This window comes from Cervus canadensis, chromosome 13 (genome assembly GCF_019320065.1).
Source record: "Cervus canadensis isolate Bull #8, Minnesota chromosome 13, ASM1932006v1, whole genome shotgun sequence".
Classification (NCBI taxonomy): Eukaryota; Metazoa; Chordata; class Mammalia; order Artiodactyla; family Cervidae; genus Cervus; species Cervus canadensis.
Genome location: NC_057398.1, coordinates 49,074,857 through 49,097,381, shown reverse-complemented (window position 1 = coordinate 49,097,381; position 22,525 = coordinate 49,074,857). Strand labels below are relative to the sequence as shown.

General features: G+C 51.7%; 1 protein-coding gene across 1 annotated transcript in view; it reads left to right on the top strand.

The window, feature by feature from the left end:
• COQ8A (coenzyme Q8A) overlaps window positions 1–22,525 on the top strand; it is a 45,002-nt gene that overhangs the window by 14,766 nt on the left and 7,711 nt on the right. Inside the window, exons 2-5 of the mRNA XM_043484946.1 lie at window positions 7,735–7,920; window positions 11,199–11,606; window positions 11,823–11,889; window positions 21,997–22,071. Coding sequence (XP_043340881.1) covers window positions 7,744–7,920; window positions 11,199–11,606; window positions 11,823–11,889; window positions 21,997–22,071 — 727 coding nt within the window. The 5' untranslated portion in view covers window positions 7,735–7,743. The remainder of the gene's footprint in view (window positions 1–7,734; window positions 7,921–11,198; window positions 11,607–11,822; window positions 11,890–21,996; window positions 22,072–22,525) is intronic.

Genomic DNA, 22,525 nt, shown 5'->3' with positions numbered 1-22,525 from the left:
CCAGTATTCTTGCCCGGAAAATCCCATGAACAGTGGAACCTGACAGGCTACAGTCCATGAGGTCACAAAGAGTCGGACACGATTAAGTGACTTCACCACAAGGATCCTGTTTTTTGGGGAAGTACCCATTAATCATTTCTGTTTTTTAACACAGGGGCCAGCATTAGTCCTGCCTGTGCCAAGTGATTTTCTCACCACTTTCTGAGAAGGGCAGTTGAGCTTCTTTCCCAAAAGAGGGATGGCCATGTTCCATCTTCCTGGTGGCCTGTTAGGGGCAGTTGTCTTCTGATGAAGGACAGTGGCTAAAGAAGGATGTGAAGAGGCCTTATTTATAGCTTTCTGATCTGCTGTCCAGCCCTCTGCCCATCCCACCCAGGACAGACACTTGAGGGATATGGGTTAGTTTCTTTAAATCACACCTCTGTGTGCTTGCTTTTATTTTATATTTTAACAATAGATATTAAAGCTTATTTTTCTGTAACTTATTTTCTGTCATAGAAATAGTGTATGTTCTTTGTTGAAAACTTTGGTAAATAAAGCAAATGAAGAAAGTAAAAAGAATTTTATCACCCCACCATCCAGAGAAGACCTGTTTTGCATGTTTGCTTTCTATCACCCATCACCCTTCTTTCAAACTTCTTTCCTCCTCCCTCTATCCTTCCAAAATAAAGGATAATATTGTTGTGTAACCTGCTTCCTTCCTACGTGGGAATATATAGTAAACTTTCTTGTTTGCCAATAAACACCTTTCATAGTGTCATTTTTAAGTGGTTGCATAGCAGCCCATCTATGGGTGTATCACTATTTATGTAGCCAGTCTTAGTGTTGTGATTTTTGTTCTCGTGGCTGAATTATCACACATTTCAATGTTAAGGAAATGCAGTTTGACAGAGTTTGGGAGGATGCTTGCATAACTTCCAGAAAGGATGGCCCGGGAAGGAGAGAGGGAAAGGGGACTTTGTAGTAGACACACAGGTTTGGGGTATTCCAGAGGTGGCTTGTAGCTGTGGGGCATGAATGACCCTAGTGGCCTGTTCCCTGTTGTAGAAGCTTGACTCACCAGGCCCGGCTGGGGCTGACCGACAGTGAAGGGGTGGGTACAAGGTGGGATTGGAGGGGGGCACAGGCTCTTTTTCTCTGTCTCTTGCCCTGGGTTCTTCTTTCTGTTTTCAGTTGGCTTTGAAAATTGATGTGTATTAGGATATTTCTGAACCTGCTGATGAATGGGCCTTCAGGCCGGACCTCACTAGGTAGAAGCCTTCAGGGTCTGAAATACTGGCCCCTGGGGTGTGATTTTAAAGGCTGACGTGAAGGGCACATCTAGAGAAGTTTGCGGATTTGGGCTTCAGAGGTTTAAGTCTTTTCTCTAACACACACACTCTTATCAGTCCTTGGAGGAAACAGTCCACTGGTGTTTTTGTTTTCTAAGAGGAAAAGAAAAAAGGAAAAATTTCAAGCATGTAAAGGAATTTTCCAGTGTTCATGCCCAAAGTAAAAAGATTGTCCTTGGCCACCTGTGAGCACCCATCCCGGGCCTCCTGGAGGTCATTAAACAGTCTTTTCCCAGGAACATTAAGTGGCAGTATTGAGATTCTTTGGTGGCTGTCTCCTTTTTCAGTTTCTTGAGGAAGAGTAATGGGAAAGGAAGGGTCAGTGGAAGGTTTCCACTTAGGGACAAAGCCAGACTTTTAGGGAGTAGCAGGGAGAAGCTTTGAGGAAAGGGTCTCTGTTTAGACTTCCTGCCTGGCCTTGAGTGTGGACCACCGTGGTTCCTTTTTCCCTCCTCTTCCAGGACAGGATTCTTAAGGTAAGTTTCCAGGACCAGCAACAGCAGCAGGTGGAAATCTGTTAGAAATGTACATTTCCAGGTTCCATTTCAGACCTAGAGAATCAGAAACCTGGGGTTGGGGAGCATCAAGCTGTGTTTTAGCGTAATCTCCTGGGTGATTTCTGATGCCCACTAAAGTGTGAGAACTCTGCCTCAGACAAGGCTTCTAGGAGACCTTTGCTTCCATATGTAGGTTAAAAGCTGCAAGCGGGTGTGAGCCTGTCCCAGAAATGGAAGGCTTTCTTAAATCTTGGGGGGACCAGCTGAGTTCATTTCTGTCTGCTTTGTGTCCAGTGTGGTGCTAGTTGCTGGAGACACGGAGAGGAGACCACAGACGTGGTCTGTGCCCTCCTTTGGCTGACAGCTCGGTGTGGGGGACCCACAGAAGATTTAGAGCACGGTCACTGCTACCTGGGAATGGAACACGGAGCCTTGGAGGGACGTGGATGGGCTTTGGGGATGGGACATGTGGGGGAGAGCATCCCAGAAGAGGTGCTGTTTGCCCTGAGATCTGGTGAGAAGGAAAGGCGTGCGTTCTTGGACAAGACAGTGGGGATTGGGGGGCAGAGAGGTCAGTGAGGGGCTGCTATGGTTGCCCGGCTGGGAGCACCTGGGGGGATTAGGAGAGGGTTGCAGTCCTCAGGATGGGGGGCCTGGGTGGCCAGGTAAGGGGAGTGAAATCAGTTCTGGATGTGCTGAGCTTGATGTCCGTGGGCCATTGGATGATGTGCATGCAGCAGCTGCGGGATGAAGCCTGCTCGGGAAGGCTTGTCAGTGAGCTTCACACACACTCCCCGAGACAAAGGGCTTGCTAGGCAGCTGGCTTTGGGGTCCTTACACCAGGCATCCCATGGCTTCCAGGCCAGCTTAGGACAGGAAGAGATCAGAGGAGGGTGTGCTCGCTTTTAGAGAGACAGACTCTGGGGCTTTGCTCGGATGGGAGCTGGTCTGTCTTATCACACTTCATACTTACAGAGGGGATTGAACAGTGGCTTAATAAATTCATGTACTGTTGCTGGCTAACTGTTACCTTGTGAGAAGAGACAAGTGATAGATCGTGAATTCTGGCAGTGAAGTGGGGGCTTGGGGATGCATGTGGGAACCCTCCTCCCAAATAAAATTCTCCCATTTCAGTCCTGATGGAAAAATTTATGGTGACTTTATTTGTTTAATGCTTGTCAGGATTGTCTGTTTTATGTAGGTATGTATTTCGTGGGGATATACCATGCGGCTTGTGAGATCTTAGTTCCCCGAGCAGGGCTTGAACCCACGCCACTGCAGTGAAAGCGCTGAGCCCTAACCACTGGACAGCCAGAGAATTCCCATTTATTTTTAAAAAGAACACAGCTCATTGTCTTGCTGATAGATCTTACGGTAACTGGCCAGGTAGGTATCACTTGGTGGATTGTTTTTTTTTTTTTTTTTTAGTTCTGGAGGCTAGATTTGAAGGCCCTCACACCCCAGGTAGTTTCCAGCTAAAGGATTTCTGAGTATGTTTTTCAGCATGAATGAAGGCTCGTGGGGAAGGTCAGAGGGTGAAGGTTCAGCAGGAAGATTTCCTCTCGGAGCGTGAGGACTCCCATGTCAGGGGCACTGGCTGTACTTTCTCAGTGTCTGCCCCTGGGGAGTGGTGAGCTGCATTTGTTCCAGTTCTTTCTCTCTAGACAACAACTTTGTTTACTTCCTTTATAGCCTTTTAGCACATTAGTCCGGAAAAGGGGCCTGGAGACCCCCTCCCTGCCCCCCACCCGCCTGCAACGCCCTCCTGCTGGGGAGGCGAGCAGTGCACTGTGTCCATGGCTGGGCTGACTGGGCTGCCGGGCTTTGCCGCTGCTCAGCTGCCTTCCCTGCATCTGATCCTTGCGCGTTAGTCTCAGCTGGCCTCTGGTTGTCGTCGTGGTGGCTGTGCCCATTATAGATGTGCGTGCATGCCACTGCAGTTGTGAGCACCGGGACCAAGGGCAGGTTCATCCCAGGACCTGCACAGACTAGCCCAGACCACCAGGAGGGAAATGTGTTTAGAGAATAGACCAAGTGACTTTATTTTGGTGCTGGTGCCTTAGTGGGCGCCCCTGAATGTGAGTGCCCGTCCTCCACCCCCACTGCTACATTCACTGGTGCTCGCTCAGAGGAGAGCGGGCAGCGCCCAGGTTGTCTGGGGTGCATGGTGCCAAGTGGGTGAGGAGCCTGAAAATACCCTTCATCCCTGTATTGTTCCTCAGCAAGGTCCCCAAAACCCATGTAAGAACCAGCAGGGTGAAGCGGGCTGGGGTGAGGGCTCTAACACTTGTAGCTGAAATCGTGATGAGGATAAGATGTGGAACTTGTGGTTAATGTACTTTCGGGGCTTTTGATTTTGTTTACCTAAGATCCTGATGAAAATGCCTGCTGGTGTAGCTGAGTGCCTGGTGCCTGTGCATTCCTGCAGGGGTTTTGCACCAACATTCAGGATAGCTGAATTCTGAGTCACGTTGGGGTTCTGGTGTATTAGAAGTAGGATTTATGAGAGCCTGTTTTTGAAAATCAGAAGGTGAACACAGTTCTGGAAAGGTATTTTCTCTGGTAGTTGTCTGCCTTCCCATCCTTGCTCCTTGAGGGTAGACATTCCTTTGTCAAAAAATACCTGGTATTGACTAAGGTTCGAACGTTTCACATTGTACGCAGCGGAGCAGCATGTGGGGAGGTTTGGGGGCAGTGGTCCCTGCACATTAGATGAATAATCCTCAAGGGGGCTGGCATGGGCTGCGATTTTGAAATATGCATCCACCTGTGAATCTGTTCACGAGGCCAGACTGTTTACGAACAGCATCTGTTAACGTGAGAAGAGGCAGTATTGCCCCACAGTAGTGGGAAGGTATATTTCCGTGATGTCATTTCCATGTGGATGGAACTGCCTTTCCAGGGAACTGGTTCTTGTTCTCCTCCTCCATGACGGCACTCGCTGTCCAGGGTGAGACAGGCACCCATGGAAAGCTCTCCAGTATGAGGATTCAACTGTGCAGGCAAGAAGAAATGCGTAGCTAATTAATTTTTAATGTGCACTTTTTAAAGATGACAGATTTATTTGCCACTTTGAAAGTGGAATATATGAACTAAAAGTTAATGAAAGATGGTTAGGAAAATAGTGAAGGAGACTGTTATTACTCATATTTCCCTAATGCAGGAATTTAATTAAAAAAAAACACTTGGTCAGTTTATTTAACATTTTTTTCCTCTTTTGAATTTTAAAAAAATCATCATTGTAAAGTAGGTGTCATCCTGGCCCATCGGGGAACTATGCTCAGAGCCGACATACTTAGAAACCAGAGGAGTTAGGACTGGACTCTGGTGGTCTCAGACCTGCCTCGCAGAGTGCAGGGCCACACCTGGGTATTTCACAATGAGCTCCCCCATCGGTGCAGGGGGCCATTCAAGCTAGGCGTGGGAAATTGGCCAGAAAACCCACTTACCAGCTTTGCTCTAGCAAAACTTTAATTATGTGGTTATGATAACTTGGATGAGAAATTTAGTAGAATTAGTTTTAAGCCTAGAAACAATTAAATAGGTCTATCAGTTAGCAGACAAGGTGAGGTTTTGGAATTATCGGGGCTTGTGTCCTGTGAGGTGCTTCCCCGTGGCTCAGTGGTGAAGAATCTGCCCGCAGTGCAGGAGCTGCAGGAGATGGGGGTTTGATCCCTGGGTCAGGAAGATCCCCTGGAGGAGGGCGTGGCAACCCACTCTAATATTCTTGCCTGGGGAATCCCATGGATAGAGGATCCTGGCGGGCTACAGTTCATGGGTCCCAAAGAGTCGGACACGACTGAAGCGACTTAGCACATGTGCACGTGGCCTATGAGAGTCTCCTGCCTTGGTTATCTGGATTGGATTTAGAGGTGGGCAAGGGGAAGATCTGTTTCTGGGGACTTGTGTAGCAGTGGGGTATGGTGGATATTCCTGGGGCCACCTGCAAGGGTCCTTCTGAACGGATGGGGCTGGGGCCCTGGCCTCTGCCATTCTGTGTCCCTGATGTCTCTTTCAAAACTTCTCCCTTTGTGAGTGAAATGTCTCAGGGGTGGGGCCGGGGGCAGGGGAGCTATTAAGAGCTGGCACCAGCTGCGTTTGAGCTCTGATTACGTGATCTTTTCCCAGTCCTGGACATTTGGTCTGCGGGGCTCACACTTGTTTATTGCCATAGGAGCAGGAGCCCGGAGTTGAGCCCAGGGTGTGACATAGCCCTGGGTGATGGGCAGGGCTAGCTCCCCCCCCTCTTTCCCATCTCCCTCAAGGGTATGGTCACCTTCCAGAAACCTCCTTGGCTTTGATTAGGGTACAGGAGGTTCATTTGTGTCTAATTAGTGGCTCCCTGAGGGCGTGCCTTGGGGTCGGTGGACTGAGCTTTTGGAGCTGAATGGCCTCAGCCAGTTCGTTAACGCTTCTGACTTTGGTTTTCTCCTTGGTGAAATGGGGGCAATAATATCCATGTCATTAGGTGGCTTATAAAGATTAAAAGGAGATGGAGTGTGGAAAGCACCCCAGCCTAGTGTCTGGGAGCTGTCTTCCTATGAAGGTGAAGGGGTCTTTGAGGGCAGGTTGGGTGGGTCATCGTAACTTTCCAGGCTCCTGTGCATTTGTGGGTTTCTCTTCTTTTAAGTAAAAGTAGCTGTGCCCATGCTTGGAAGCCGAGCGGATCTCTGCAGGTGTCTCTGGACTGACGGGCTGCTTCCCTGTGAAGGGTGGACAGGAGCGAGCTGGTCTTTGAAGTCCCAAGGGTTCTGATTGAGATCCTTGTCAGTGCTCTCGCCTGACCTTCCCATCTGCACTTCTGTTATTTAATCCTGAAGTTGTCTCTGGGACGGTCCCCTCCCTCTTGATGGCCCAGCCCTGCGTCCAGGGTGTATCTGCGCTTCTTGGCCTCCTTGTGTTTGTTCCTAGGTTTGTTCCTGTGGGTCTCCTGCCCGCTGTACCTTCAGATCCTATCCTCTTGTCTCTGGGACTCCTGGCAGATCCCAGCTCCTCCCTGCCCCCTGGCCAGAATGCTCCTGCCCACCTTGGAGTCTTCTGTTCCTTTCCTTTTTGTGTTTTTTTCTTCAGCGCCCCCTCATTTTAGCTTATCTTACCCTTCCCAGCAGCACAGCCCCAGGTAGGTCTTGAGCAATGCCTGGGAGATTGCCAGCACAATCCCTACCCTGCGAGGCATGCTGTGTACACTGGCTTTCCACGCTGACATAAAGAAACGTGTTTTACACTGTGACCCAGTAGAAAGGAGAGAGCAGCCTGTATGTGCATGGAGGGGACCCAGGTTTCAGGCCGGGTCCTGCCTGCATTGTTCCCGCAGTGTCCCGCATCATGTTGGTGGTGTTTTTAATGCTGGCTAGGATTTTCCAAGTGCATTGCCAGAGTGTGGGGAGGGACTCTGGTTGTCCCTTGGTGGGTGTCTTCAGAGGCTTCAGGGCAGAGCAGGAGTGGCTGGGCACGGACAGACAGCCCCTGAGGAGCTGGGGGCCCCAGTCCTGCAAGGAGGTGTTCCCTCCCCAACCTGCAGCCTTGGTTCAGAGGGAAGAAGGCTGAACTAAATCAGGGACTCCCAGATTCAAGTCCTCGTTCTGCTGCTTGGTGGCTGAGAGACTCTGGACAAATCCCTTCACTCTGTGCCACAGGGTGGCCGTGCGGCCAGGGAACTGGGCCCCGTGCACAGCCCCGCCTCCACAGACTCTGCTCCATGCCCCGCAGCGTGGGGAGTCACTCAGTCTACCTGGACCCCTGGGCCCTCCCTGCCTCTCTTTTCTCTCGGTCAACCGGATCAGAAGGGGAGGTCAGTGGAAAAACCAGACAGCCAGAGTTTGGGGTTAGAGGTGGTCCGTGTGAGTGCGACCCCGAGTGAGGCATGGAGCCCCCACCCTGACTTGGCCCACCCCACTCTCTTCCAGCCCTGAAGGATGGCTGCCGTGTTGGGGGACGCCATCATGTTGGTCAAAGGCTTTGTCAAGCTGACCCAGGCGGCCGTGGAGACCCACCTGCAGCACCTGGGCCTCGGCGGGGAGCTCATTTTGGCGGTCAGGGCCCTGCAGTCCTCCGCTGCAGAGCAGGTCGGCATGGTCTTTGGGCAGATGCAGGTAAGGAGGCCGCTTGGCGGTGGGAGCGGGGCTGGGTTTGGAGGTCTTGGTGAGACAGGGGGTGAGCCGGGACACCTCCAGGATGGCCAGTCTCCTTGTGGCCAGGGTCAGACAGCCCACTGTTTAGTGGAGCCCACCATCCTTCCGGGTGTGAGGGGGAGGCTGCTGCCGTGTGACTGGAGTTTCAGTTATAGGAAGCTTCACAGCTGGGAAGAACCCAAGGAACATGAAGCCCAGCATGCTCTCCAGTCTGACTAGTAACTCACCAGCACTTACCCTGTGCCTACTGGTGCCAGGCTTGGGGCGCAGAGGGGTGAGACAGGCCCCGACCTGCCAGGGGCTGCTTGGGGCTTGCTCTGTTCTCTCTGCCTGGCCTGGGTTCAGTTCCTGGGCCTGTCCTCAAGGTACTGAAGAGAGGCCTTTTTAATTTGGGGAATTAAAAAAAGCCACAAAGTTGAAACTCACGGTTCCCTGTGTTCTTAGGAGAGGCAGCTAGAAGGATCCCAGTGTATCTGGAAGGCCAGATACACTTCCTTCTCTGAAGCAAACAAGTACTCTATAAGACAGAGCACCTTCTCCCTGTTCCTCTGGTTTCCGTTAGTGTTTCTTTGTTGGGTCAGTTTTGTAAAGTGACGCAAGGTTTCCCATGTGTGGGTGGGTGGGGCAGGCACATTTTGTTGGACGTCATGCCTCAGCATCGAATGTCACAGGGTCGAATGTCAGTGGGCCTTCCTGGGGCTTTGAAACCCTTGCCCACTCTCCCCCACCCATCCCCACCCCTCCTGGCTGGGCTGGGCTTCGTCTTCCTCCTCCACAGGCTGGGGTCTCTGGGAGCTGACTCGGGAGCCCTGCCTCTTTCCAGGGCAGCAGCCTCACCTCCTGCCTCCCTCTCATCCCTCATGTTGTCTCGTCCTGAGTCCAGAGACCTCGACGCTTTACTGTCCAAGGGGAGGACTATAAGCAGAATCGAGCGCTGGAGCCGTGGTTGTCAACAGGGCTGCTAGCAGAGCGCCGCCCCCCACGGCGTCTCCCGCGTGGTCCACACCCCGTTCCTGACAGTCTGAGGGCATGGGGACGGTCTGCGTGTGCATGCATGTACATGTGTGTGCTCGTGTGCCTGGGCACGTGTGCGTTGGGAGCTGTGCTGTGAGGCAACCCCGCTGCTGCTCCCCTTCCATCGCTGCCCTGTCCTTCTAGACAAAGACACGAGTGCTCCTCCAGGCTCTGGGCCGCCAGCCTCTGGCCAGTCTCAGGTTAGGATTGCCAGCCTGCCTTCCTGCTCTCTGAGGTCCAGGGGCGATACTGTGTCTCTCTCTGCACAGATGCCTTCACCTCGCAGAGGTCTTCACTCCTGTGGTCTCTTACGAGCCTCACCATTGTCCTGGGAAGGGTGCAGGCCCAGATGCTTACCTCCCTTCTCAGATGGGGAAACTGAGTCTCAGCAGTTTGATGCAATTATTGACTGACAGGACCAGAATCCTGTGTCCCCTTCACACACTGTGTCTCTGCCCGCGCTCCCCTGCTGAGGCGGGGCTATGCCCTGGCTGCCTCACTCCATGCCCCTCGCTAGTGAGGAGCCATCGCCTTCCTGTTGGGCATTTGCCTGTGGAACACCCGAAGTGAGGTTGCCCGACTCACTTGGGCCTCCTGGGAGTGAGGAGCGTGTTAGATGTGGGCAGACCTCCTTGAGAGGTGAGGGAGCCCTGGCTCCCCCCCCGCCCCTGCTTCCCTCTGATAGGCTGGTTCCTGGTCCTGGGAAGAGACCAGGCCGTCCGCCGGCACAGCCACTGGGCGGTAGGAGGAGTGATGGTCCCCCGCCTGGAAGGAGGCATGGCGCGGTGGTCTCCAGTGAGCTCCTCTCCGTCTACACATGAGGAGGGGATGGAGGGCCAGGTACCCCAGGAGCCTCTCTCCCTCTGCTTTCTCAGGGGTCTGTTCACTTGCTCATTCAGCAGACATGTACTGAGTCTGGTCCCCTTGAGACGCTGAGGCCCCTCGACTGCCACATAATCAGGTCATGGTAATGCAGGGCTGGTGGCCCGCAGGGGAGTTACAGGAGTTATGTGGCTCACGGGACCCTGCCCCAGACTCCCTCCTTCCAGGGCCTCCCTGACCATCTGGAGAGGTGCCTCTTGATTCCAAATACAGCTCATCTCTTCTCTGAGGAAGGTGCCGTCAGGTGGCCTCGGGGCGGCCGGTGGGGCCAGCCTTGGCGGCAGGTCCTTGCTCTGCCTGGGGGCCCCTACCAGGTTATTTCAGCTCCCTCAGCCTCAGTTTCTCACTTAGGAAAAGTAACAGCCTGTCTCTTTTCTTCCACTGGAGGGCATGTCTTGTCTGCCTAGATTCCACAGTATCTTATTAAGCTGAGAGTGAGAAGGCTTTGGGATCTGCTGCTGTTTGTGCAGAATCTGCAGGCAGTGCTCTGTGTGTTGACTCCATTTCAGAGAATCCTGGACTCAGGGAATCCAGGCCACTGACCTCCCTTCAGGAGTCGGCTGCGTCCTAATTATAGTCTTCTTAGCACTGTTCCCTTGGCCCTGTCTGTGCCTCACGTAGCTCTGTGACTGGGGGGAGCCCTATTTTCAGAGAAGGAAGCGGTAGAGAGGGGTCAGGAACTCAACAGGCCGCTAGGGGTTCAGAAGTAGAAAGACCCTGGGCCTGAAGCTCAAGTCTCAGCAACTGTTAACAGGGAAAACCTGGTGTATCACCCTCCTTACCTGCGCTGTGTACCCCCTGTTCCAGTAACGGCCGGGCCTGGTCCTGGCTGTGACAAGCCCTCTGGTGAGAGCCCCTAAGGGGGCGCCCAAGGCTGACTGGCGGAGATGCACCAAGGCACAGGCCTTGAGAGGCAGGGCGGGCCTACCGGTGTGCCGCCCTCCCCTCTGCTGGCCAGTGGTCATTCTTTTACTTCGCAAAGCTTTCCCCATCTTTTGCCCTGGCTCACCCTCCCCAAAGCCCTGGTAGCCTCTCCTTAGTCCGGATTTACAGGTGCAGAGCTTACTCCAGGCGAGTGGTCACTCCTGTGGTCTGGTCTGGGCACCCAGCAGTGGCCATGTGCGACTCGCTTGCCTGGCCCACAAGGTGGGAACCCTGGTGGGAGCAGGTGTGGAATCTGGTCCTCCTGGATCCCAGGCTGCTGCTCACCTCTAGAATGGGCTATGGGGTGACACGGTAGAATCCCCTGGAGGATGTGCTGTTCTGGGTGGAAGAGGGTGCACACAGGGATTTGCTCCTGGCTGCCCTCTTGCTCCTCTCACGCTGGCTTTTGTTTCCTGCAGGGTCAGGAGAAGCCTGAAGAATATTACTCTGAGAGCCTCGATGACCCGGAAGGAGCATTCCACTTCTCAGGGATGAGGGCCGAGGGCGCCTCTGAGGATGTCTCTGCAGCCTCCTCCCCGGAGCAGTCACCTCCATCCTGGGCTCACGCCGGCAGCGAGGGCCCAGCTCCTGCCTATGTTGCCAGCGGACCCTTTCGGGAAGGCGGGCTCCCGGGCCAGGCTGCCTCCCCTCTGGGCAGGGTGAACGGGAGGCTCTTCGCAAGTCCCAGAGACCCATTCTCTGCCCCGGGCCTTCAACGGAGGGTCTACCACCAGGACCAGTCATCCATGGGTGGCCTCACGGCTGAGGACATTGAGAAGGCCCGGCAGGCCAAGGCTCGCCCGGACAGCAAGCCCCACAAACAGACAGTGCGTGCAGGTGGCCCCTGGGGTGGGACCGGAGTGGTTCCCGCAGTCCTACCGTGCAGGTCTGTGGCCTGGAGTTTCAGGCACACAGAGGCCTCTTGTGGGTGGAGTGTGCTGCCCTTGGGGTAGAGAGGGGCTGTGGGGGACAGCATGGACTCTGAAGGTTGGTCCTGTCCCTGGTCACTGATGCCATGAGGGCTCTTTCTCTTCTCCCTCTAGCTCAGTGAGCATGCTCGCGAGCGGAAGGTACCAGTTACACGGATTGGGCGGCTGGCTAACTTTGGAGGTAAGGTGCCAGTCCTGGCGAGAGGAGCTGAGGCTGCCATGGGGCCTGCATGAGGAGGGAAGGATGGGGGTCCAGGGCTGTCCTGGGGAGGGTGGTAGCTCCCGTGTTCGCCATTCTTGGATGTTTTCCATGAATGTGAAAACATTCATGTGATCCAATGTGATTGTGAGTGATCCAATGGCTACCTCAGCTCACCCCTGGGGATCAGTGGGGTGTGGCTGATGCTGTGCTGTGACTGCAGCTTTGCTTCTTGGGGGGCAGCGACTGCAGCATCAGCTTCTCACTCAGGCCTCCGGAGGCCCCGCAGAGGGGAGGCGGGACAGTGGGGCTGCTTGGCTCCTGGACACGGTAGTTTTGCCCAGTCCTTTGGGGAGCCATTTGCTGAATTCCCACAGGCCTGCAGGCTCCAGTAGAATGATATCAAGGTGTGTTGGCGGTGAGCTGCTGCTGTCCATTTTAATGCACTGTGGAGTTGTGAGTTTGTCCTTTCCTTTGGGAGTGTGTGTGCAATACACCTGTGCTCTCTTTGTCCATATTGGAAGATCATCTTATAATGAAGATTCACAGCAGTTGTATCTGCTTTTGTGATGTTGTGTTGTCTATCTGGTGCTTATTCGCTGACCAAAATATTCCTTTTGAAAGTGCCGTCCTTCGCAATGGGTTCTACTTGGAGACGGAATGACTTCTCTAAAGCTTGCTTGTCCTTAGTAGGTTCTCCAGACAATACAGTTAATGAAAGAATGGCATTAGTATGGCAATCAGTTCTGGCAGCTTGATTCATATGCCCTCGCTGGGCAAGTGCGAGGCTGTGTGTGACAGAGGTCTCCTTGGCTCCTGTCGATGCCAATGCTAACTAGTCGTGAAGGCCCACTCTCACCTGTCTGAGCTGTTACTGCCTGCCTTTTGCTTTCTTGGTCTGTACGTCTCCCCTCCTGTAGGCTGTACATCAGGCTCGCTCTTCTCCCTGGCTGCTCTTCTCTTTTGAAAACCCATCTTCCTCCTTGTTCAAAATTGGTTCTGTGCTCCTTGGCCCTCTGGGAGCTGGCCTGTTGTGCGGGCTTTAACACTGAACAATGGCTGGCTGTCCACCTTATGTTCAGAGCAGACGAGGTTAATTGGATAGAATTATCTCAGCGCTGAGGTTTTCTTCCATAACTGTTATCTTAAAATTTGACATCTGCTGCTACTTATCTTTTCCAGATTCTGGCATCCAATGTCATCTGAGTTTTAGCACAAAATTATTGCTTCATTTCACATTCATGGGCTAGCAGTTCCTCATAGAACATTGTAACCCCCTGGGGTGCCACTGGCAGAATGGGTTTGAGAGTCGCTGCTCTGATAGTGTCCAGTGGTCCTCATGCCCAGAAGACACGGCACTTCCCTGCTTTGCTCAGTGCTATTAGCTGGGAGGTTTATTATCATTCATATTGGGTGGAGGTTCCGTTCTCTCCTCCATGAGTCTGAGGGCAGGAACCGTTCTCTTCTTACTCTGTAGTTTTTCTCTGTAATTGTAATCCTCTTCCCCTCACTCCAGACCAGAGCTCATCACAGAGCCCTGTCACCGGAAGGCTTAGTTTGACTAACATAGTGTAGAATGGGCGTAAGCCTCTCTTTGGAGTCTGCGAGGGTGGAGTAGTAGAGGACCTGTTTGGGAAAGCAGTCAGGGTGAAGGTTGTGGTGGCCGATTAGAATTTGATGGAGATCATGGTGAAGCCAGCAAAAGTCAAACCCTTTTGGGTGGTGGGTTAAGGACAGCAGACTGAAGTGAAAGCGGTGGTAGAGAAAGGTGTGTAGGACGAAAAGTCAGCTTCCTTAAAACCAGGGTGCAGGGCTTCCCTCAGGGTGTGGGGGACATGGCCACCAGAGGGAGCTGCGGTTGGGTGAGCAGAGGCCCTGGTCTCTGTAGGGGCTTCGCACCCTCCAGAGCCTCTTGAGCCCTTGCTGACAGCTGCCTGGTGCCCAGAGCCTTCCTTCAAAGTCTCTGCTGGAGATTTGCTCACAGCTGTGATTCAGAGTTGCTCATGTTGCCCATGCAGTTGGTGGCTCATATTTCAGGATTGGAGGTGGCAGGATGAGAGCAAAGAGGAACCAGGTCTGGAAAGAATGTGCTGTTCTGGCCCAGAGGTAAATTCTGAACCTTCTGTCCTATCCAGAGGTTTTCAAACTGTGGGTTATGACCCTTAAGTGAGTGTGAAATCAGTTTAGTGGGTCAGGACCAGTGTTTTTAAAAACAAGTAAATAGAATGGAATTGAAGAGAAAAGGATCAGAATTAGTATCATAGATCCTGAGAACTCAGAACATTGCAAAAATATTTTGTTTCAGATATATTTATGCTATTGATACATGCTCTTCATTGCATTGTATATGGCTTACTGGTGGGTCGTTGTCTAAACAATTTGAAGTGACACTGCTTTACTTTCTTCTCCTAGAATACACTTCGAATCTTTTTTCTCCTCACAAGGGTGAGATGTTTTGAGGTGCAGAGTAACAGACTTTAGAAAGTTTTATGAGGGGTATGAAGGAAGGCGGTTGCTGTCGATCTCAGGGAGATAGGGTTGAGTTTGGGAATGTCAGCAGCTGGTATTCAGCTATGTGGAGGCAGAGGCAGGGGCTCTTCAGTTGGGATGGCACATTTTGATGCTGAGATGGGGCAGGAGCTCTAGATCCAGTTTGGCCATGGGGTGTCATGGCTGTGATGCTGTGGGCATGGTGATCTGTACTTTTGTCCCCTGCTTTTAGAATTTTCCTTTTGCTTTTGGTTTTCAGCAGTGTGACTGTGACACACTTGGGTGTGATTTACTTTGTTTTTATCCTACTTGGGATTGCAGAGCTTCTTGAGTCTGTGGCTTAATGTCTTTCATCAATTTTGGAAAATAATGGTCATTTCTTAAAATATTGTTTCTGGCCTGTTCTCTTTCTCCTCTCTTTCTGAGACTCCCGTTACACATATGTTAGGTCTTTCCCTTTGTCCAATGTGTCTCCTCTGCTCTTTTCTGTATTTTTCATTTGTGCCTCAATCTTACGGGTTCAGAGAGATGTCTTATCATCTCTCCTGCACCTACAAATGGAAAACTGGAGGATTATAGAAATGAGACTAACAGATAAAGTGAGCACTAAGGAAAACTTGTTACTCTGGTGGCTCAGTGGTAAAGAATCTGCCTGCCAGTGTAAGAGAGATGAGAGATGTGGGTTCTTTCCCTGGGTTGGAAAGATCCCCTTGAGAAGGAAATGACAACCCACTCCAGTATTCTTGCCTGGGAAATCCCACGGACAGGGGAGCCTGGTGGGGGGTTGCAAGAGTCAGACATGACTGAAGCAAATAAGAACAAGAGAAAACTTATCAAAAGGAGCTGAGCACTATGTGCATAGCATTTTGCTGATCACCAAGACCTTCACTTAGGAATTTATAGTGCACATCATTAAGGCAGAAGGGAGAAGAATACTAAGAGAACTAGAAAGAGGAACAGCAAGTGAAGAAGTAGGAAGCGATAAGGATACTTAGATTCTACGTAGAAAGGATTTTGAAATATGATACATGAAAATAGACGCTAGTCTGAGAAAAGAGTGGGCCAGGAATGAGGAGTAGAGGGAATGGACTCTCAGGAATCCTCTTATTTTTAAAAGGTAAAAGGTTAAGGACTCTTCCTTCCAGAAAAATACATTGCTTTAAAAAATAGTTCCCAAGACACCATTGAATTTCTTAAGTGATTTTGTAAGAACAGTGTTCTCACTTATGTTAGAAAATAGGTGAATGCAAACTGATCGCTATTGTTGATTAATTTCTTAAAGATTCTGATAACCCTAGGTGTCCTGTTAATATGTCAGCAACAAAGCTCTTTCCGAGCTCATTTGCCCCTTTTCCTACAAAGCTTTTGGGTCGTTCTCCACACCCCCCTTGTCTCAGTAGTAAAACTGAAAACAAAAGATTTTGGGATAAGTGGGCATAGTTTGGTGATTTTTAAATTTTGTTAAGTAAGAACGTTTAAAACAAAACCAAAACCTATCATCAACTATGAACATCATTTAATTTACACTTTTAAAGGCCATTTAACAACGTAAAAGTGCAAAGGACATGCTCCCAAGATAAAGGATGGTAAGTTGAGTAACTGAGTTTTGTTGACGGCCTCATTCTGTCTTCTTCGTTTTCAGGTGTCGGCCCTGCTGTGTCTTGCCAGGGGCCTTGCAGGGCCACTCAGCTGTGGCGATGCCAATGGACCCCTTGGCTGGGGTGGGGAGGGGGTGGGCAGCTCCGTAGGGGTGGGAGTGTTCACACCTCCTGCAGCAGGACTATGTGTTCCGAGCTCCTGGCGTGAAGCCCTGTGTTGACTTGTCTGAAGTCAGGCTTCCCCTACCAGCATTTATTGATAGGGCACCTAATTCTCATTGAGGATGCGGAGATCTGAGGTCCTGGTGTCGACAGGGGCTGCCCCGGTGTCCCTCGTTGGGTGGCACTCACTCAGTGATGCCAGCTTTGCCGCCTGACTTCCCGAGGACGCACGCTGCACGTGTGCTGTCCCTCTAAGCGGCCGGCGCTCCTCTGTGCTCTCTGAGGTCGCAAGACGGATGCCCCGTAAGTCTAAGAGAAGTTAGCAACCTTGGCAGGGGTGAGGGAACATGGTTTCCTATGTTTCCCAGGAGCATACTTCAAAGGGACTTTGAGTCTGGGTCTGCCGCCCTTGCACTCCTCCCTTCTCCCCGATCCCGCAGAGGGGCCGTCAGTTCTTCCCCTCCCGCCCTGGCCCAGTTCTGAGAACCGAGAACACTCACTCTGCAGGGAACGTCCTCCGCCGCTCCCTCCTGTCCGCCTTCCTGCAGCCCTGTGGGCTACAGCCCCTCCCGGCCGGCGCTGGCGTGGTGTGGGGGATGCAGGTGACGTGACGGGAGAGAAGGTGGGGTTACCAAGGGTTCGGGAACACCTTGAAGCAAAGGAAATTTCCTTGTCCACTGCCTTTTCTGTGTGGACTTTCTTGTCTTATGAGATCAGGAAGATTGTGTTGATAAAAGTTGAGGCCCGAGAACAGTGGCTGGCACGTGGGTGGTGCAGTGTGAGTGAAGCTGTTTTTCCCTTAGGTTTGCCCCTCACCGCTGCAGGGAATCTCCGGCCAGCCTTGCTCGGTAAACACACCTGGGGGTTCTGGCAGGTAAATGCGGAACATTTCCTCACTTCTTTCTGCTCTCAGGCACCTCTCACCAAGCCTCCTCACAGTCGCTGCTGTTTACTGGAAGGTGTTTTATTTTTACCTTTTTTTGACCTCTGTGCCTGTGTGGGTGGAAGCCCAGTGGTTGTTCAGAGGGGACATGTTTATCTCTTGAGGACCTGCAGAGGGCCTCTGGGGCCTGGGCTTCCTGGTCACAAGGAACAGGCCCAATTCCCTGGGAAGCAGCTCACTGCTCCCAACTCCTCTAGGGAGAACCCTGCTCCCTGCAGCTTCTCACTCCTTCCGCATTTCTAGCCTGAAAAACCTCCTTTGGTGAGAGAAATGTAGGAACTTTCTTGAAAGGGGCTGGCGCCTTCTCACAGCCCAGGGTGGTGGCAAGGCTGCTGACGGTGGCCGTGGGGCTGACCTGGATCTGTGGCTGGTCTCCTCCGGGACCTCCGAGCAGCCTGTGTGTCCAGGCCGGGGCTGCCTGTGGGTCAGGGCATGGATGGCGCTGTCCTGAGGGCTGGGGGGCTGGGTGTGGGTGGGGATAAAGGTGACAGAGGGGGAGTGAGCGAGCCTGGGCTCAGGGTGTCCTCACCAGCTCGGGGACTCTGAGACGGAGGTGCCACCCGGCTCTGCGGGAAGGAGGAACCTGGGCTGCGCCTGCCCTTCTCTCTCCACGAAGCTCTGAGAGTCCTTTAAGTCAGCGTGTTGGGGACTGGCAGGAGGGCCAGTCTATTCCTGGTTCAGTAGAGCAGGAGCTCTGAGGTCAAGGTCAGGGCTGGCTGGCTGGCAGGGCTGCTCACCTCCCGGGCCGCAGTGGGGAGCCTGTCTGTTGGCAGTTCTGCAGGCCTGGCACCAGGCTGGTCCTGAGGGAGCTCGCGGGGCCACAGGAGGAGCCTGCGGCCTCCTTTGCAGAATGTTCCCTCCGTGATTCAGTGTTCAGTGACATGTCCTTGGCTTGGAGAGCTTTGGCTCTGTCCCACAGCCTAGAATTAGCCAGAGAAGAGTCTGAGGGGGCCCAGCAGGAGGCGCGGGGGGCTCTGCAGAGGGAGGGGTGCGGTGTCTGCTCGCAGTGGCCAGGCTGGGTAACTTTTGGTGAGTCTGCCTCTCTCGTAGGCTTCTCTTTGGATTTGATCTAGCCAGAGGAAAATCTTGGGGTAGAGAGACACTGGTGAACGTCGTTGGGATTTGAAGGTTAATGTTCCTGTTATTATTATTTTGCTAAATCAGATAGTGTGATGAGTGGGGTGGGGATGGGCAGGCAGCAGGGAGTTAATATTCGACCAGAGACATGGCTCCGGCTCTGTGCTGTGTCCTCTGGGGCTGGGTTGGGGTGTCAGAGGGAAACAGGCCACAGCATCTCCATTCAGCACCCCAGGGTGTCCTTGGGGGCATCTCCAGATGACTGTGGCCTCTTCCTGTGGCTGCAAGAACTTGGCTTATGCTTGGCATGTGCTGACCCAGCAGGAACATGGGCTGCTGGGCACTTGAAATGTGGCTGGTCCAAGTTGAGATGTGCTCTGAGAGTAAAATACATATTGGATTTGAGGGCTTAGTGTAAGAAAAGAGTAATATATCTTTTTAACAATGTTTATATTGAGTACTTGTAAGGGATGATATGTTGAGTTGTTGTTATTCAGTCGCTCAGTCGTGTCCGACTATTTGCAACCTCATGGAGTGTAGCACACCAGGCTTCCCTGTCCTTCACCATCTCCTGGAGCTTGCTCAGACTCATGCCCATTGAGTTGATGATGCCATTCAACCATCTCATCCTCTGTCGTCCCCTTTCTCCTGCCTTCAGTCTTTCGCAGTATCAGGGTCTTTGCATCAGGCCAAAGTATTGGAGCTTCAGTTTCAACATCAGTCCTTCCAATGAATATGCAGGGTTGATTTCCTTTAGGATTGATTGGTTTGATCTCCTTGCTGTCCAAGGGACTCTTAAGAGTCTTCAACACAACAGCTCAAAAGCATCAATTCTTTGGCACTCAGCCTTCTTTATGGTCCAACTCTCACATCCATACGTTACTACTGTAAAGACCATAGCTTTGACTAGACAGACCTTTCTTGGCAAAGTAATGTCTCTGCTTTTTAATACGCTGTCTAGGTTTGTCATAATTTTTCTTCAAGGAGCAAGTGTCTTTTAATTTCATGGCTGCAGTTACCATCTGCAGTGATTTTGGAGCCCAAGAAAGTAAATTCTGTCATTGTTTCCATTGTTTCCCCATCTATTTGCCATGAAGTAAGTGATGGGACCGGATGCCATGATCTTAGTTTTTTGAATGTTGAGTTTTAAGCCAGCTTTTTCACTTTCCTCTTTCACTTTGATCAAGAGGCTCTTTAGTTCTTCGCTTTCTGCTATAAGGGTGGTGTCATCTACATATCTGAGGTTATTGATATTTCTCCTGGCAATCTTGATTCCAGCTTGTGCTTCATCCAGCCCAGCATTTCTCATGATGTACTCTGCATATAAGTTAAATAAGCAGGGTGACAGTATACAGCCTTGACGTACTCCTTTCACAATTTGGAACCAGTCCGTTGTTTCATATCCAGTTCTAACTGTTGCTTCTTGAGTTGCATACAGGTTTCACAGGAGGCAGGTAAGGTGGTCGGGTATTCCCATCTCTTTAAGAATTTTCCACAGTTTGTTGTGATTCACAGTCAAAGGCTTTTGCTTAGTCAATGAAGCAGAAGTAGTTGTTTTTTTCTGGAGTTCTCTTGCTTTTTCTGTGATCCGGTGGATGTTGGTAATTTGATCTCTGGTTCCTCTGCCTTTTCTAAATCCCGCTTGAACATGTGGAAGTTCTTGGTTCATGTACTGTTGAAGCCTAGTTTGGAGAATTTTAAGCCTGCCTTTGCTAGCATGTGAAATGAGTGCAGTTGTGTGGTAGTTTGATCATTCTTTGGCATTGCTCTTCTTTGGGATTGGAATGAAAACTGCCCTTTTCCCGTTCTGTGGCCACTACTAAGTTTTCCAAATTTGCTGGCATACTGAGTGCAGCATTTTCATAGCATCATCTTTTAGGATTTGAAATAACTCAGCTGGAATTCCATCACCTCCACTAGCTTTGTTCGTAGTAATGCTTCCTAAGGCCCACTTGACTTCACATTCCAAGATGTCTGACTCTAGGTGAGTGATCACACCCTCATGATTATCTGGGTCATTAAGGTCTATTTTGTACAGTTTTTCTGTGTATTCTTGCCACCTCTTCTTAATATCTTCTGCTTCTGTTAGGTCCATACTGTTTCTGTCCTTTATTGTGCCCATTGTTGCATGAAATGTTCCCTTGGTATCTCTAATTTTCTTGAAGAGATCTCTAGTCTTTCCTATTCTATTGTTTTCCTCTGAGGAGGCCTTAGAAATAGCTGAGAAGGGAAGAGAAGTGAAAGGCAAAGGAGAAAAGGAAAGATACCCATCTGAATGCAGAGTTCCAAAGAACAGGAAGGAGAGATAAGAAAGCCTTCCTAAGTGAACAGTGCAAAGAAATAGGGGAAATATGTTGAGTACTTTGGGTTAAATATACGATCAGAATTCATTTCACATGCTTCTTTTTGCCTTCTTAATGTGGTCACTAGAAAATAAAAAATATCCATGGCTGACATTATATTTCCTGGGCAGCACTGGTCTACTCTTTGAATAGGAGAAAGGACAGTAATAGCGAACATCTTTAAATAGTATTGCCCTATGACTGCCCCTTCTGGTAGCACTTCAGTCTTATTCCACTGTTTAATCCTCACACCGACGAAGAGGCAGGAGCCTCCTTTACAGCTGACAAAGTGGGGGCTGCACCTTTGCCTAATGGTGGGTAAAGTGTATTCCAAAAATACATAATTTTTAATTTGGTTATCCTTTTTTGATTTTTAAAATTTATCGTCATTAAGTAGCTTTCTCAGTACATTCAATAATATTTCTCATAAAAGTAACACATAATCGTAGAAAATTTGGAAAATGTAGAAGCACGTGCAGGTTTCCTTGCCTGGTGTGAGCCCACCGGGCCTGGAGGGAAGCTGTTCCATCAACCTCCCAGTGCCCCAGGACCGTGCTCACCACGGCCCGCTGTTCTCGGGGCCTCTGGCATCTTCCCTGGGTCTTTGCTGCCCTTCTGCTGTGATCAGTGTGCTTCTCCGCGCGTTCTTCACTCTCTCAGCTAACTGCGCCCCCGCCCCAGGCCAGCCGGAACTGTTTGAAATAGAGGAGATGGGCCCTGAGCCAGGCTCCTGGGCTTTCTGTGTGGGCCGAGTGGCACCTGCTGGGCTCCTTGGGCCTCTCCTGGACAGTTGGGATCATCCAGTACCAACCTCTGATAAATGAGGTGTTAAGAGACCTTGATTTCAAAGGTTGATGAAGGGGGAAAGTGGGGCTGACACCCCACTCTCCTTAAACCCCTGTGTATGTCTGTGGGGCCTTCCTCTCGAGTGAGAGCTGCGGTCTGAGCTCCAGTGAGTCCCCGTGGCTTTTGCAAAATGTTCCGACCCCATCAACGACTGCTGTGTGTTGTGGTGGTAAAACGTCTCCTTGCAGCTGCAGTCAGCTAGATCAGAGAGTCCTAGGGTGTTGAGGCTCATTGCCCACACCGTGAAGTGGGTGACTGTGTCCCGGAGGGTGCCCTGTGTTGTCCTCGGCCCGCAACCGTTCCCGGTCTGTTTTCCATTCGTGCCGTGCCTCCCCAGTGTGTTCTTCCTTGTATGTTGTCTCGGGGTGTGTTTGTGTGTCACGTGAGTGTATAGCAGAGGTGAGGGGAGTGGGGGCAGAGGAGACTTTTCCACCGGAGCACTCATCGTGAGCCAGGTGTTCTTTGAAAACAGTCACTGTGTATCTCCCACCTCTTTAAGATGTCTGCAGTGTCATCAGGGGTCCCTGGGGAGCGAGGCCCTTGTCTGCCTGGGGCTGCTCCAGGGCTCATGGGGAAGGGCAATGGGCAGCTCCTGAGCGAATGCCCAGAGCCCTCAACCTCCTCTTTGCAGGTCTGGCTGTAGGTCTGGGCTTCGGGGCCCTGGCCGAGGTTGCCAAGAAGAGCCTCCGCCCCGAGGACCCCTCAGGTGAGCTGGGCCCTTGAGCAGGAGGGTAGTTTGGGCCCTGGGAGGGGGGCCTGTCAGCTCCGAGCTCCTGCCTGTGTTCCCTGAGGGTTGGCCTCCACGGGCACCTTGCACCTTGTGTTCATGTAAACGGCAGCCCTGGAGTTTGGGACCTGAAGGCCGCTCTGCACCTGTCCTGGCCCGTGTTGGCTCACCCACCCTCCTGGCTCCTCTGGGGCCTCCACGCTTGCTCTCTCCTGACAGGAGCCTCGGGTTTCGTTGGGGCCCCAGGTGTGCTAGGCCAGGGCTCCCTGTTTGGCTGTGGCTGAGAGATGTGGGAGCTGCTGGAGCTGTGGGGCCTCCATCCCCCTGCTCGGTGACCAGGGGTGGCCGTCTCCTCTCCATCCTCAGACTCTTCGTCTCTGAGGTGAAGGTCATGACTCCCCTGTGATCCCAGGGCTAGCCCGGGGTCAGGTCA